The 14743-nt window shown below is 34.7% G+C and overlaps 1 protein-coding gene across 1 annotated transcript in view; it reads left to right on the forward strand.

Annotated features, from left to right (window-relative positions):
* The window catches only part of LOC115411738 (vasoactive intestinal polypeptide receptor 2-like), a 62220-nt gene that overhangs the window by 31521 nt on the left and 15956 nt on the right, over window positions 1-14743 (forward strand). The window contains exon 5 of the mRNA XM_030123958.1: window positions 12769-12866. Coding sequence (XP_029979818.1) covers window positions 12769-12866 — 98 coding nt within the window. The remainder of the gene's footprint in view (window positions 1-12768; window positions 12867-14743) is intronic.

Here is a 14743-nt window from a genome sequence, read left to right on the forward strand (position 1 = left end):
AAATGATACTCCAGAGCTCACACCAAACATGACATAATACTGTTGACATCAGGTTTTCATCGACTACTGTGCTTAATTTGATGCCCTGTCCACACTAACTTGGATATTTTGCAAAACAAGTATTTTTCTCTGTTTGGGCATCTTCTCCACACATCCACTACCACTGAGATTTTTCCTTTTTTTTCCTGAGTAAGGACTGTTAGAGTCCAGTTTGAGTGTAGCCATGTAGAAAATGAAGAGATTAGAAAACAATGGGGTCACGCCTTAATATGCACTTGAACATACATGTGAAACAAATATATGTCAGCAGTGAAATATGTCTTTAATCTATTCTTGTATTTTATTCTATCACTTTGCTTTTTTATTCTTCTATATGATACGGTTTTTAATTGTACAGCTGTTTTATGTTTTTAATCTATTCTTGTATTTTATTCTTTTATTTTGGTGCTTTACAAAAGAAGTAGAGAGAAAGCACTTAATTGTTAATCTTCCCCTGTAAGTCGCTTTGGAAAAAAGTGTCTGCTAAATCCATAAATGTAAATGTAATGCAAATGTAAATATAGAAAATATAAAGAATGCACTTCAAAAACCTGAACCAACATGCTAATTTAAGTGTATAATAGTTTTTGCTGCTCAAGTTTATGACTAATATTATCTGAAGGACCACAGTTTAAAGTCTAACATAAACTGTAATTTGAGTGTTTGTAGTTATAATGCATTCTAGTGTGCACAGATTGCCACACCAGTACATCTATTAAAAATGGAAATGGAAAATACTTGTTTAGTAAATTATGTAAATGAGTGTGGACATGACATTAACTTTTTTCATGTCTGTGTTTTTGCTACCTCTTAACTCTGCACAACTATAATTTGTTCTGTTGGAAAGCATAATGGAAAAGACACTTGCAGCATAAATGACTTTAGCCTGTAATCTGAGAAGTTTACCATTATACTGTAGGTCTTCTCTCACTGAGGTCCGCTCCTTTCTGGTGGGTGTGGGGCCCCAGTTGGCCCTCTCCCACTGGTTGGGATGCGGGGCTGTGTTGCTGGTGCCTGGTTGCCGGGGTCGGCGGCTGCCTCCTGGTGCGGACGGCTCCCTAAGACAGCGCCTCCTCTTTTACTTTTACTTTTATATTTTTGTTCTGGTCTACCCGTGCTCAGCCAGTCTTCTTAAGTATGTGTGAGCTTGTGGGTTTGCATATATGTGTGTGTGTATGTGTGTGTGTATGTGTGTGTGCGGGTGAGTGGGTGGGTGTGGGTGGGGGGCGGTACTGATTTTTAAACTGATATGTAAAGCACTTTGTACTACAGTTTTTAATGTATGAAAAGTGCTATATAAATAAAGATTATTATTATTATTATCATTATTATTATTATTATTATTATGTATCATTGATATTCCAAACTATCAATAGCAGAAGTCACATCCCAGAACACACAAGACTATCAAAACCACCAATGAATCAATGCTATGTATCCACAGACTGTATCACTCACTGAATAAAGTATAAAGCTCATTGTTTACACGCATCTGTATTATGGTATCCTCAAGTTTTCTTCTTTAACCCATAAAGACCCAAACTGGTGACCAAAACCATCTACTGAGCTAAAATGTTTACTACCTGTTGATCCACTAATTCTGTCTATACATGTAAACAATTGGTGTGAAATATAGTTTGTCGTGTTTTCATGGTCATCAGATATGAGCCATTTGGACGTTCAGAGGCTCTGTAGTTACCATGGAAACACCGTCATCTTCTACAACATTGATTCACCAGTAAAACCCATGGAGTTGGATCAATGACAGTGGATGGACATGCTTGGTTTATGTTCAGTTAATGATATTTTACTGAAAAAGTCACTTTTTCTTCAGTTTTCCTTGTTTTTGATGTAAGACACCTCAAGTTGAATCTAAGCTTTTATGAAAATTTTCATGAACGACAAATTAAATAATGGAAAATGCCAGATTTTCGTTGAAAAAACACAAAATACAGAGGATAATATTATAATAAATGTTGATATATTATTTAAGAAAAGTTAGAGAGAAAAATTAATTTAGGAACTGACACAAAAATAGCACTGGGTCTTTATGGGTTAAACTAGAACTCATATCCAATTATTTTGACCAACTGTCAAAATAACTGGATATGAGTCTTGTAATCTTCATGTGCTGCGATTGCTGACAGTTCCCATTAAAGCTCTGTTGGCTTAGCTCTGTTTTTAGAGTAAAACCACAAATCACCTCTGTTTTCTCTACGGTTTGTGTTGTCAATAGCTGCACTAAAGATCAGTTTGGAATCCAACAAACAGGGTCAGAACTGTCATAGTTTAGTCTGAACCATGGAAAACAAACAGTAACTTGGCAAAGATAATAATAAGATCATATAATAATGTTATACCTCCATAAGCCTCATAATCAAACTGATGTAGAAGAAACGCTGCCATTTCATCATCCAACTCCATTCTTTTCATTTACAGCTGTGTCCAGTGGATAAAACAACAGGGCTTCTAATTATCAGCACTTTGTCACTTACTTTGACTCTAAAAGTTGTTTCTTAGTGGTTCCCATCCCATCTGGTCACTTAAATTTCAGTCAAAGGCTCCATGGTGTTAGTTTTTCTCACCACAGGAGACTGGCAGAGTGACTCACTACTCCCTCTAGTGGTCACATAAATCCATCAGCGTATATAAGTTCAGTTCATATCTCTATAATCCAGTACATTGGCATCTTTAGCAGAACATCATAGAGCTTTATTCTCAACACTGTAATGATAATTTTAGTTTTTTTTTTAGTATTTTAAATAGAAATACTACATATATCTGCTTCAGTGCATCTTTATATCTGTCTGCCAGAATGACCCTCACTCATAAGGACAAATGTTGTGTTTATGGCCTAAAGAATGCAGCAGCCTTTCACAAACCCTGACTCTTGTCACACATATTAGTACTGTTTCCTTTAGGATTTATCTTTGTTTGAAGTATTTCTGCCACGTCCTTCTGTGTTTCATTATTTTCCTATGGTTAGATTATGTGTGAACTTGTTCTCATATAATCATTTCACACCAGCAAAACCTTCCTCTGATGTTTATCACAGATTTCCGTCCCTTGCTTTGATAATGGGACACGTGCGGTCTGTAATCTTGTTTTAAAAATCTCCGCTTCTTATTCTGGTTTATACTGTATAATTGTAATTGCTGTGTCTCAGTCTGACCTACATCATCTTCCTGACCGAAAGATGAAACTGCTGAGCGTGGTTTCTATTTGACTATTGTGCAACGAAAACAGACTGACTTTTTCATATCAACTATAATCAGTCAGTGCAGAAAGGTCAAACTGCACACTTGCATGTGAAGCTGAACTATTTCCAAGAAGGTTTGATGAGATTTATGTACTTTTTAGAAGTTTTAAGTTATAAATACAATACAATGTGTGCAGTTTTAGCTTTAACATAAACATCTTACAGCTTGAAAGCTTCATATGGCACCATTTAAACAAACTGTAGCCATTATCAGTCACCGACAACAAGAAACAATCACTGTTTAGCCTGTTTTTCCTCCCATAGATACCTGTTGAACCTGGTACACAGCTGCATGTGAGACAAAACATCTTTAAAAAGTAGGTCAAGACATGGTGAAAATGAAGATCTACAAGACCTTGTCATTAATGGATCCTGGATTTCACTGTAATGGGATAAAATCAGGGGGAAAAAGATTCCTTCATAAGTATTTGGATATGTAGAGTTTCATAAAGTATTATGGAGATGTAGGACCAGGTCAGTGAAGTGTTTTTACTGAAAAAACATCCTAAACTTAGATTATTCAATGCATACATTATTGCTTTTATCTTACAACATGACTGAAAGAGGCTCGAAACAGCAAGTGTATAAAGAGTTGAACAAAGTCTAATCCACAGGTGTCAAACATGCGGCCCGGGGGCCAAATCTGGCCCACCAAAAGTTCCATTCTGGCCTGCGGGATGAAAGTGCAAAAATGAACCTGAACAGTCAAGGTTGTCCAAATCATTCTGGTTCAGGTTCCACATACAGACCAATGTGATCTACCATCAAAATAACAACACAATAACCCATAATTAATGACCACTACAAATTTTCTTTGTGAAAAATTATGTGGAAAAAATTTAAGTGAAAAAAAATAAATTACACTGTGAAAATATTAACATTTACAAAACTATAATTTCAGAATAAAATACAAATAAGTACATTAATAAAAACAAAGATGAACAACGCGAAATGTGCAATTTGAACAATATTCTGCCTGTTACTAAATGTTTTGTGCATTTATGGATCCACTGTGATCTGTAGTTGTGTTAATAATAAGAGACGGAAAATTGTAGAAATTGTTCAAATTTTAGTTCCAAACTCCAAGATTTTAACAATATTCTGCCTGTTACCAAATGTTTATGTAACACTGTGTGTAATGTACATGTATAAATAATAAGTCGAGGCATAATATTGTTAAAATTGCACTAATTTTTCAAATGAAATTTCTGTTTTTTCAGGTTATTCACATCTTTTTTGTAAAATGTAAATATTTTCATAATTTAATTGGGTTTTTTGTACTAAAACAACAAGAAAAACTTGGATTTGTCATTATTTATATGTTAATAAGTCATTATTTTACTGGTCTGGCCTGCTTGAGATCAAAGTGGGCTAAATATGGCCCCTGAACCAAAATTAGTTTGACACCCCTGGTCTAATCCATGGAAGCACTGTCTAAATGAAGAACACCTGGAAAAACTGGAAAAAAGTGATTTTTTTTAATGATTACTGCAAATTAGATTTTTCACAGCAGGAGAAACCACTTATCAAATGTGATTAAATGTGTCAGTGCATGCAAACAAACATTTTATCAGATGATTTCATTTAGTGGAATCTGTCTGTGTTGACGTGGTTTATTTAGTCAATACAATGGTAGGGTTTTTTTGCTTGTTTGTGTGTAGCTGACACAAAAAAAACACAAGAAATACAAACAGTTTGACTAAGTGATCTGTGACTGTACGGCAGTGAAACACACTCTGAGTTTGTGATCCTCTGCAGATCCTCAGGTGTGGGATTCCCACTCTCTGACTCTTAGTGAAACCTCTATTTGTTTCCTGTTGAACAGACCGAGGTTTTCCGTCTGGAAAACCTTCAGCCAAGACCAGACGTCATCGCCAAAACTCAGACGTAGACACACAACAGACACACACTCACACACATTCTGCTGATTCTCCTCATCGTCATTTTGATCAGACTGAAGCATCACATGAGTTTTAGTTGCACAGTGCACAGAAATGCATGATTGGAAATGCATGACTGTTGGAAGTCTAATCAGCTTCTGCAACTGGTTTATGGAGCTGTTGGTTATTAACGCTGTCAATCATGTTGAGCCACACCCCCTTTTAATTTCATCAAATAACTTTTTGTAATAAACTGATAAATAAATAGAACAATTTCAATGTTGAAGTAAGTTTACAACCCAAAATGAACCTGTTCATGGTAGTTTCTTCTTTTTTCTTTATTTGAAAAGTTCCAGATACATTTATTTTGCATTAAACTCTTAAATGTATTGGACTTTGATTGACTCTGTTTCAGCTGGCAGGCATCTTATATAAATAAGAAAAACCCAAAAAACAGGAATCTCCACATTAAAAAGGCAACACAACATATCAGACAAACAAAACAAACTACTAAACAGCAATAATGTTGAATGACACGGCGTTTAAAATGAGTATTGGCACATGCAATTTATTTGTATACTGTTGTCCACAAAGCTGGACAAAGATATTTTTACCTCTTCTCATAAAATGACTGTGAAAATGGAAGCTGTAACTGGGATGTAATCATTGCCCCTGTTCCAAGGTAATTAACAATGTGTATAACTAGGTGTAAAAAATGTGTCTGAAAACAAAATTATTATTCATTATTAGTACTATAATTATTAACTTTACGGGCAACAGTGTATCTTAATAAAGTATACAAAGCAGGTTAATGACAGAGTAAGTATATCCATCTGTCTGCCAGACATCATTCTGCTTCCAGAGTGACTTGTTGCAGTGTATCAGTTGCATATTAAAGTGTTTCCCATCCGTTCTTGTATCCCATGAAACTTCAAAAAGACATCAACTGTGGCCAAGTGATTCTTAAATCCCATATGGATTGTATCACCATTCACACATATTTGTCAATATAAATGAAATGAAAATCACTGCAGGATGGTCACATTGAAGCTGCAGTGACATCAACAGTGACAAAACAGAGGAGAGAGACGGTTACAAGTAGATCACTACCATGACTTTTGGTGTATAGTTTTTATATGTCTGTATTTTCACTGATATTTCAACAGTTTTACCTCAAACTGTGTCTTTCTTGACTTGTAATACTATGTTGTGACCTGACAAACATCACACGTGAAAATAAAAGCATCATTCAAAGGGGATGAAAATTTACTTGTCATTCTCCATATTGACTGTAATGCAGTTTTTTTTCCTACACAAGGTCCCATGAAATACAACCAGAAGGGGCGGAGCTTCAGGTCTCTATTCTATTTGCCGTCAGTCATCTGGTTTCAGCTTCATGGGAGCTTCATCCATATGTTGTTGATTATTTCATGGGGCTATTTTCTAAAATATCTTGACCCCTCTGCTGGCAGTGAAACCCAGAACTGAGCCTCTTTTCAAGCCAAGGGAACAGTCCTCTGACACTTAATGTAAACACAGAGCTTCAGAGTACAGCATAAAATCTGTCTGCAGATAACGAAGACCTTGTGGTCATAATTTGTCCATGAATGTGGTCTGTAAGCCTCAGATGCTGAACTCTGGATTTAATAGATGACTTTTAACTGCTGTTTCCTGCCTCAACTTCTTTCCATGAGGCACAGTTCATCTGAAAGGGGCTCAGAGTCATTAGACACAAACACATACATCCACAAAAAACATGAGCATCGGACACAGTATGGTCAAGTACAGTACCCACAGTTAAAGGTAATATACTGTTAGAACTACAACATTATAGTGCCCTAGAAACTAATCATATCCTCTTGCTTAGGGGTATCAAACTTCTGGTTCTCCGGCCAAAACTGGCCCTCAAAAGGGTCCAGTCCAGCCCATGGGATGAATTTGTGGAATGCAAAAATTACATTGAAGATATTAAGAGTCAACAGTCATAAAACAGTCATATTAACAGTCAGACAAATAAGATAATAGCACAACTTTCAGTAGCAAATGTTTCTCTTTTTTTGTTTTAATGTGAAAAAAGTACAATTACATGATGAAAGTGTTTTACACAACTATCCTTTCACAAAAATATGTGAATAATCTACACAACCATAAGCAACCATAAGTTTCTTAAGGAAAAAAGTGGAATATTAGCCATATCATATCTGTTACTAAATGTTTTGTGCATTTGTAGATCCACTCTGATCTGTAAGTCGTAATGCACATGTGTAAATGAGAAGCTGAAGCATAACATTGTTGAAATTGCACTTTTACTTTTTTGCACTAAAACAAAGAAACACATTTGGAGGTATTATTTACAGGTTATTATGCTTTAATTTAACTGGTCAGGGCTGCTTTGGATCAAATTAGGCTGTTTGTGGGCCCTGTTCTAGCTTGGTTGGTACAGACTCCAACAATCACATATTTTTTCATATATTTTCCAGAGAAAATTAAATATAAAACTTAGCATTCTCACTGAACTGCTCCCTAAATCTTACTCAGTGCATCTGATCACCAGAACAAACCAGTGGTCCAGACCTAAGAAGAGAGAACCTGGTAGATTCTCGCCTTGGTACTGATGTTTAACAGTCCACAGGATCCAGACTCCTATCATGGCCAGGAAGCCATTCAGCCTAAAGTTCAGCGTTGCTGCAATTCTCTTTTGTCATAAAGACAAAATGGGGGCAAGTGAGCCAGAGTTTATGGATGGAGATGTGTTTGGACATAGAAGGCAGTGTGGCTGCAGCAGACCAGAGCCAGCAGGTCATCAGCTCTCAGCCAGAAGTCCTGAGAATCAAACTTAGGAATGAGACGCTGATGCCAGGCTGCGACTGTCTGTATATCATCACATATTTCACTTGTGTGAGTATTTAGACCAAGTGGAAAAAGTTCAGAAAGCTTTTTCTTTTATTTTTCTCACTTGGTGGAGAAAAAACTCAAAGCTAAGAGTGAGTGTATTGGATTTTTTAACACTTATTTTTACCAAATAACCAGAGACATGACTCCAGTTGAATGTCAGTCTTCCTTCATAGAGTAGCTGTTGGTGTGCAAATAGATAGAAGCATAATTTAGCAAAAACAGCACAAGGATAAGCACTTCTAGCATAAATAAACACACAGTATGTGTTGATCAGAATGGTTGCTGTTGACTGGTTAGTAAATGTAGCTCATGCTGGCTGTACATAAGGTGGTCGTCCTACATTTCTCTCAGAATTTGTCCCAGGCGGTCTTTGGTTTCAACACAACGGCCGTCTTTATAATCTCTCACACAGTAGGACTTAGAACCATGACCAAAGATATTGTTATCTTTGAGATAACACCAAATTACACTGTGTGTATTCTATTTAAAGTGGTATGACAGGTGTTTTGGTTCATATATGATGAAAACCTAATTTGCCTTTTCGATTAACCAATCTGCTCATCAATGAAGTAAACAATCTATATCATTATACTGGAAGGTCTCAGAGTGTGTGTGTGTGTGTGTGTGTGTGTGTGTATCTGCACAGTTCTGAGAAATTGAGACCTTTTTAACTGACCAGTTTGGTACCTACTGTTGAAAAATAGTCTCATCTCCGCATTAAATATCTTGACAAGTTGATAGGACCAATATTTTTGGGAGATATTAGTCATTTTGGAATAAAATAGTCTTACAATAACATTACTTGGTTGAACAGAATTGCAGTACCAGGCTGTATGATGGGAAATGAAGTTAAAAACAGGAATGATGCATTTACTAACTTCAGTCCCTAGATATCAGTATTAATATGACTTGCTCAACACGCTAGTATTGAGCATATTTTCTGAGCTGTAAAGCCATGATTACCACACAGTTGTACATCTGCAGCCATCAGCAGCTCACTGAGTTACTATGGTGACCTGATGAATAGATTATTTTTTGACAGTCCAGTTTTTTCTGACTTGTGACATTTTTCATTTTTTTCTCGATCTGGTCTAGGTTTTAGTCATCATGACCTGAAGTTGTAAAAATAAAAATGCAGATTATATGTGTTTCCATAAACTGTATGAAGTCAGTCATCTAAGTTGGTGCTGTAGGTTACATTACATACATGTCTCTGATAAAAATGAGTCGAACATGAAGATAAATTTGTTGGTGTTTTTTGTAAAATGGCTAAAATGCCTTTTTTTAATGAATGAGACTAAAGAATAGTTTAGATCCCAATAGCCTGTTGTACCAGACATGTTTTCACACTTGATCTGAGTATCTGGGAACACGCAGCAAATAACTGATCAATCATATGAGTTGAATGTTTACTGTGTGAGAATTTATTAGAAAAAAGGTGTTTCATTTCATCTATGCACATTTATGCTTTTGCAAAAACCACCTCAAGCAAAAAACTTTGTAAAATTTGAGATTTTTTTTTAAATTTTGAAGTGTGAAATTTCATAATGTGCATTAAATACGTTTAAGGAAATATACCTATGAAAAACCAGTGGACCAAACACCAAACACTTTTAGTGATAACAAACTTTAAGGAATCAGCATAAATAATTGATTGATTGATTGATTGATTGATGTATTTATTTTGAATATGAATTTAAAAAAAGAAAAACAATAAATAAACCAATAAAACATTTAAACATAAGACATATAATACATATTCAAAAAGGAGTAAGAAGAAATATAACCATAAACTCCCACCCCTTCTCCTTAAATGATTAATAACAATATTAACCTTCCTAGTCTGAACATATTTATACTCTAATGCCTGATACTTACTGTTAAATCATTTTGTTTCTGGCTTTATATTATTACAAACAAATATAGTTTACATAAACACATAATACAATAACTCATATGTATGTACATACGTATATAAACTTAAATACACTCATTAGCTCAGCACCATTAATGCTATAAACTACCCATAAGGTAACGTTCTGTCAGATGTTTTGTTGTTACACTGGTACCAGATCAATAGACTTCACACACTAATATTTTCAGAAAATCATTTAATATTCTGTCTCATATGGTATCTTTTTTTCTCAGCTTACCTCAGCAAAGAGGTTGAGTTCTTCAGGTCAGGAGCTGCAAATATGTCTTAGAATTATCTTGAAAGACTATTACAAACAGATCACATGTAGCCAAAATAGTCACTTACTGTAGCTTTAAAGGGCTCATATTTTTGCTAAACCCTATTTATTAGTCTTTGGTTCATTTATTTGTGTATTTGGACCCTAATAGTTCAAAAAGTTTGAATTTGAACCCTCCAGGTGCTGCAAAGCTATCTTTATATTCTTTCCGGCCAAAATTGAGTGGATTTCTACAACCTGTTTTAATTCCTTCTTAATATGTTATGTTTTATAACTAGTTACAACACAATACTTGCACACAGAAGGTCAAGACTTCAACGAACATTTCTCCAAGTACACCATAACTGTTTGTCAGCAACAGCGGTTGTAGTCCATACTGAAAATATGTCCAAACTTTGAGCCGATTACCTAAAATGTTCAGTTGTTCATTGTATTAATGAGCACAAGTGGCTGAACGGGACAGAGCAGCATGGTAAACAACCTGGAGGAGGTGGGGTGTGAAGTGGCTCATTTGCATTTAAAGGGCCAGCGCTCATAACAACCTTTCTGGTGTCATTACGCAGAAATTGGGTTGAAGATGGACCTGTGGAGTTGACTTAATGAAGAATTCAGACCCAAGCATAGCATTTACAGTTTATGCAGACCACAGGGGAATGTTTTAAAATACATAATTCCATTTAAAAAAGCAAAATATCACTCCTTTAAGTAAATTTTGTGCCACAGAGGAAAAAAATGCCGAAAAATCTAATAAATATTCTTCTCTAATTTTGTGCAAAAAAAAAACTAGTTTGTAGAATATAAAAAGTTGTTTATGGAAAATAAAGCTTTTGCATATTTAATTTATTCAATAGTTTTGGTTTAAGCTTATGCTTAAATGCTTAAATGCTGCTGCAAGTTGTTTGGTCGCTGATTTTAACCAAAACTTTAAAGTGGAAAAATGAAAGAAAGATGGATCTCAATAAAGATAGAGCAGAGAACAATAAAAAATTTAAATGAAGAAAAATGTAATATGTCTCCATAATGGAATTCTTTAAGTAAAATATCAGTGTATTAAATCATATTGAAGATAAGGTTTTTTATGATATTCATTAAATCAGTGTGAATGGATTAGTGTCCATAAGTGAAGTGCACACTCTGCTGGTATGTCTGAGCGTATTGAAATGTTTATGGTTGTGACTGTGCATGTCTAAATGTATGCATCCTGTGTGTGCATGTTTGCAGATGTTGGGTCAGACATGGGGAATGTTGTTTATACCAGGCTCAGAAGCACACAGAGGGCAGCATAAACCAGCTCCACGGACCAAAGAGTTTGAGCAGAGGTAGTTTTGAAATGGACCAGATCCTCGTCCTGACCTCGCTCTTATTCTGAAGGAGCTCCTTCAGTCTGTAAAAAGAAACAGGTGGCGGCAGAAGCTTCACGAGTGCTGCTGATAATATCTGGTCCATGTTTCATAAGAGCGAGTCTGGTCGATGTTGGATGCTGTGGGAAAACGGGCCTGGAAGTTACTGAACTGAAGAGCTCTTAAGTCAGGGTGAAGTCTTTTTCTCTTTGTGGAAACAGTCAGATTTTATTACATCAGAAAAAATGTAAACATCACAGATCATTAATCACTCAGCATTCAGCAAAAACGGAAAGTCTGGAAAGATGTCGTCACGTAACCGTTATGACTAGACAGGAATTCATGGTATTTAACACCTACATCTTCGTTTAAACACTCTACTAAGCAGTACATAGATAATCTGTGCATTTATATGTAAATGTAATTATGATGAAACATGAACACTGGCAATAACAAACAGAAAAATGTACAAATCTACAAAAATTTGTGCAGGAGAAGTGGTAATTATACTGACTATTCATTACAATGGTACCTTTGACTGGGTTGGATCCATGAAGCTGATGACCTGATGTTAATTAACCCTCCTGTTATGTTTGTTTCTCAGGATATGAATGACCCGCTGCGTGTTTATTTACCCAAAAGTTGTCCAAAACCATAAAAATCCTAATAATCACTGTTAATATTGAATTACTAAGCCCATTACTACCTGTTCTATCAGTATTTAATCAATTTATTAGGAAATAAAACAACAAACAAAATAAATGAACAGAAAATTGTATAAATCTACAAATATCTGTACAGGAGACGTAGTAATATTAACTATTCATTACAATGGTATATTTCAGGGGGCTGGAAACATGAAGCTGATGACCAGATGTTAAGTAATTAAACCCTGGTATTGGATCAGTATTCAGTATCAGCCTAAAGCCTGGAAAACAGAATCATTATTGGAACTGGTGCTAAAATCAATATTTAGTTACATAATCCTGATTTTCACTCACAGCTTTTGACCATGACCTCCACCATCAATAACATTCCTCAGGTTGGAGACTTGCATTTGTATCTTTTTTTTTTTTTTTTTTTTTTTTTCCAGAGGTCCATCCTTCTACAGTTAATTTATACTAAATTTAGGTCAACTAATGTGTTTTTCTGTTTGTTTTCAGCTGATCTTCTATGAGGTGGTGTGGAGACTGTCCACTGTGGGCCACAGTTTGTCACTCATCACGCTGCTGACCAGTACCATCATCATCTGTTTGTTCAGGTAAACAAACACACACTCACCAGTTCAACCAGTTAGTATGTTAAGCATTCAGTTACACATATTTATTCTGACTACCCCATTAAATTTAGTTTGGTTACAGATACTAAGATACTATCAGTAATTACCTTTGACCAAGTGCAATGATTACATACTTCGTCCTAGTTACATTTTAGAATAAATCACATTGTCATTATCATTTCATGAGAAAATATAAAAATATTCTATTCCAACTTTATGTACAACAGTGTATAATGGCAGACATGCTGTTTCCTGTGTTATAGTTCTTTTTACAGTATACCTTGTGAGCAATATGCATTTGAAGTATAAGTGTAATTTTTATTTTTATTTTTAATACATCATAAACTAGAAATATCTGTTGCTTTTAAGAAAATAGGAGGAGTAAATATTAAAACTTGGAGGATTTGATTTATTTCAATGTGAAAACACTGGACCAAAATTGCTCTGAAGCATAAGCAATACTTTTTTTTTCATACATTTTTCAGTAAGTTATAATTTGGCAAAAAAGGAACGGCGGATCTTCCTTTACAGAAGTGGAGCACATCTTGTACCTTAGAACACCTTCTCAAAATTTCATGCATCTATCATGAATAGTTAAAAATAAAGACTTTGAACTACTTGCAAAATCTCAGCATCAAGCTCTATTTTCAAAGCCCTAGTATCCCAATATGTACTGAACTAAAAGCAATACTTTCTAATGTATAAGGTAAATCTGAGATGGTCAGGCAGAAACATTTTCAGGAATGTGGTGATTTGATTTGGATTTACCAAAATATGATTACTGAGTTAAAGACCTATAATAAATCACTTCCTTATTTTATTTTAATAACTTTGGAATTCAAGTCAAAACCCTCTGCTCTGACAGAAAAATGGTGGTTTGGGTTTACAATTAGAGTCACTAATATATTTACACTGAACTTTAGATAATTAAATTCCTTCAAGTTTAAAGGCTGATTGTTGGTGTTGATTGTTATTTGTGGTTTTAAACTGTTTCTTATGGTGAAAACATGACGAGCAATTGAACAATTCACAAATATAGAGGTAAAACTTTCATAACAATAACAGTGATATATTAAAAATGCCATGTTTAGGAGGCTGGGTTTACATGAAAATATTAGATTGTGTCTAGAAATTTCTCTACTAAAAGTTTTATAATTTTGATCTGATTTCTTTTATTAGCACCAGTCTTTGCACAGGTGACACTCAGATTTCATTCTTATTCTTTCTTGGGTTCTAAGGCTGTAACAGCATTATTATAAACAGGGTTTTTAATATAACCTAATCTTTTTTTTTTAGGAGATTTTACTGTGTTTCATCTTCAGTTACACTTACACAGTGGCATAGATATATACATTTTCACATCTACAATAATCATCCATCCATATCATCCATGTAGACCTTGTAGATCAGGGGTGTCAAACTCATTTTAGTTCAGGGGCCACATGCATCCATCCTTCCAATATGATCTCTAGTGGGCTGAACCAGTAAAATAATAACTGTAAAAAAAAAACAAAAAGTAAAATTATATCATGAAAACCTTCTCATGTACAACGTTTCCTTAAAAATAATGAATAACATAAACAATCTGAAACTAATTAAGAAAAATAAGTGCAATTTTAACAATATTATACCTCAGTTCATCATTTATACATGTGCATTACAACTTATTTTAAGTAACAACAAGTAAAAACACAAAATAAATCACCTCAAATTTCAGAAAATGACCATTTCAGATTTGCTTCATACTTGAGAAAATAATGTTTTTAGTCTTAGTATATAAAACTTAGAATAAGCTGAATTAATGAAATTTCTTAAGAAAAATAAGTACAGTTTTAACAATATTATGCCTCAGCTTATCA

Source organism: Sphaeramia orbicularis, chromosome 20, assembly GCF_902148855.1.
Source record: "Sphaeramia orbicularis chromosome 20, fSphaOr1.1, whole genome shotgun sequence".
Taxonomy (NCBI): domain Eukaryota; kingdom Metazoa; phylum Chordata; class Actinopteri; order Kurtiformes; family Apogonidae; genus Sphaeramia; species Sphaeramia orbicularis.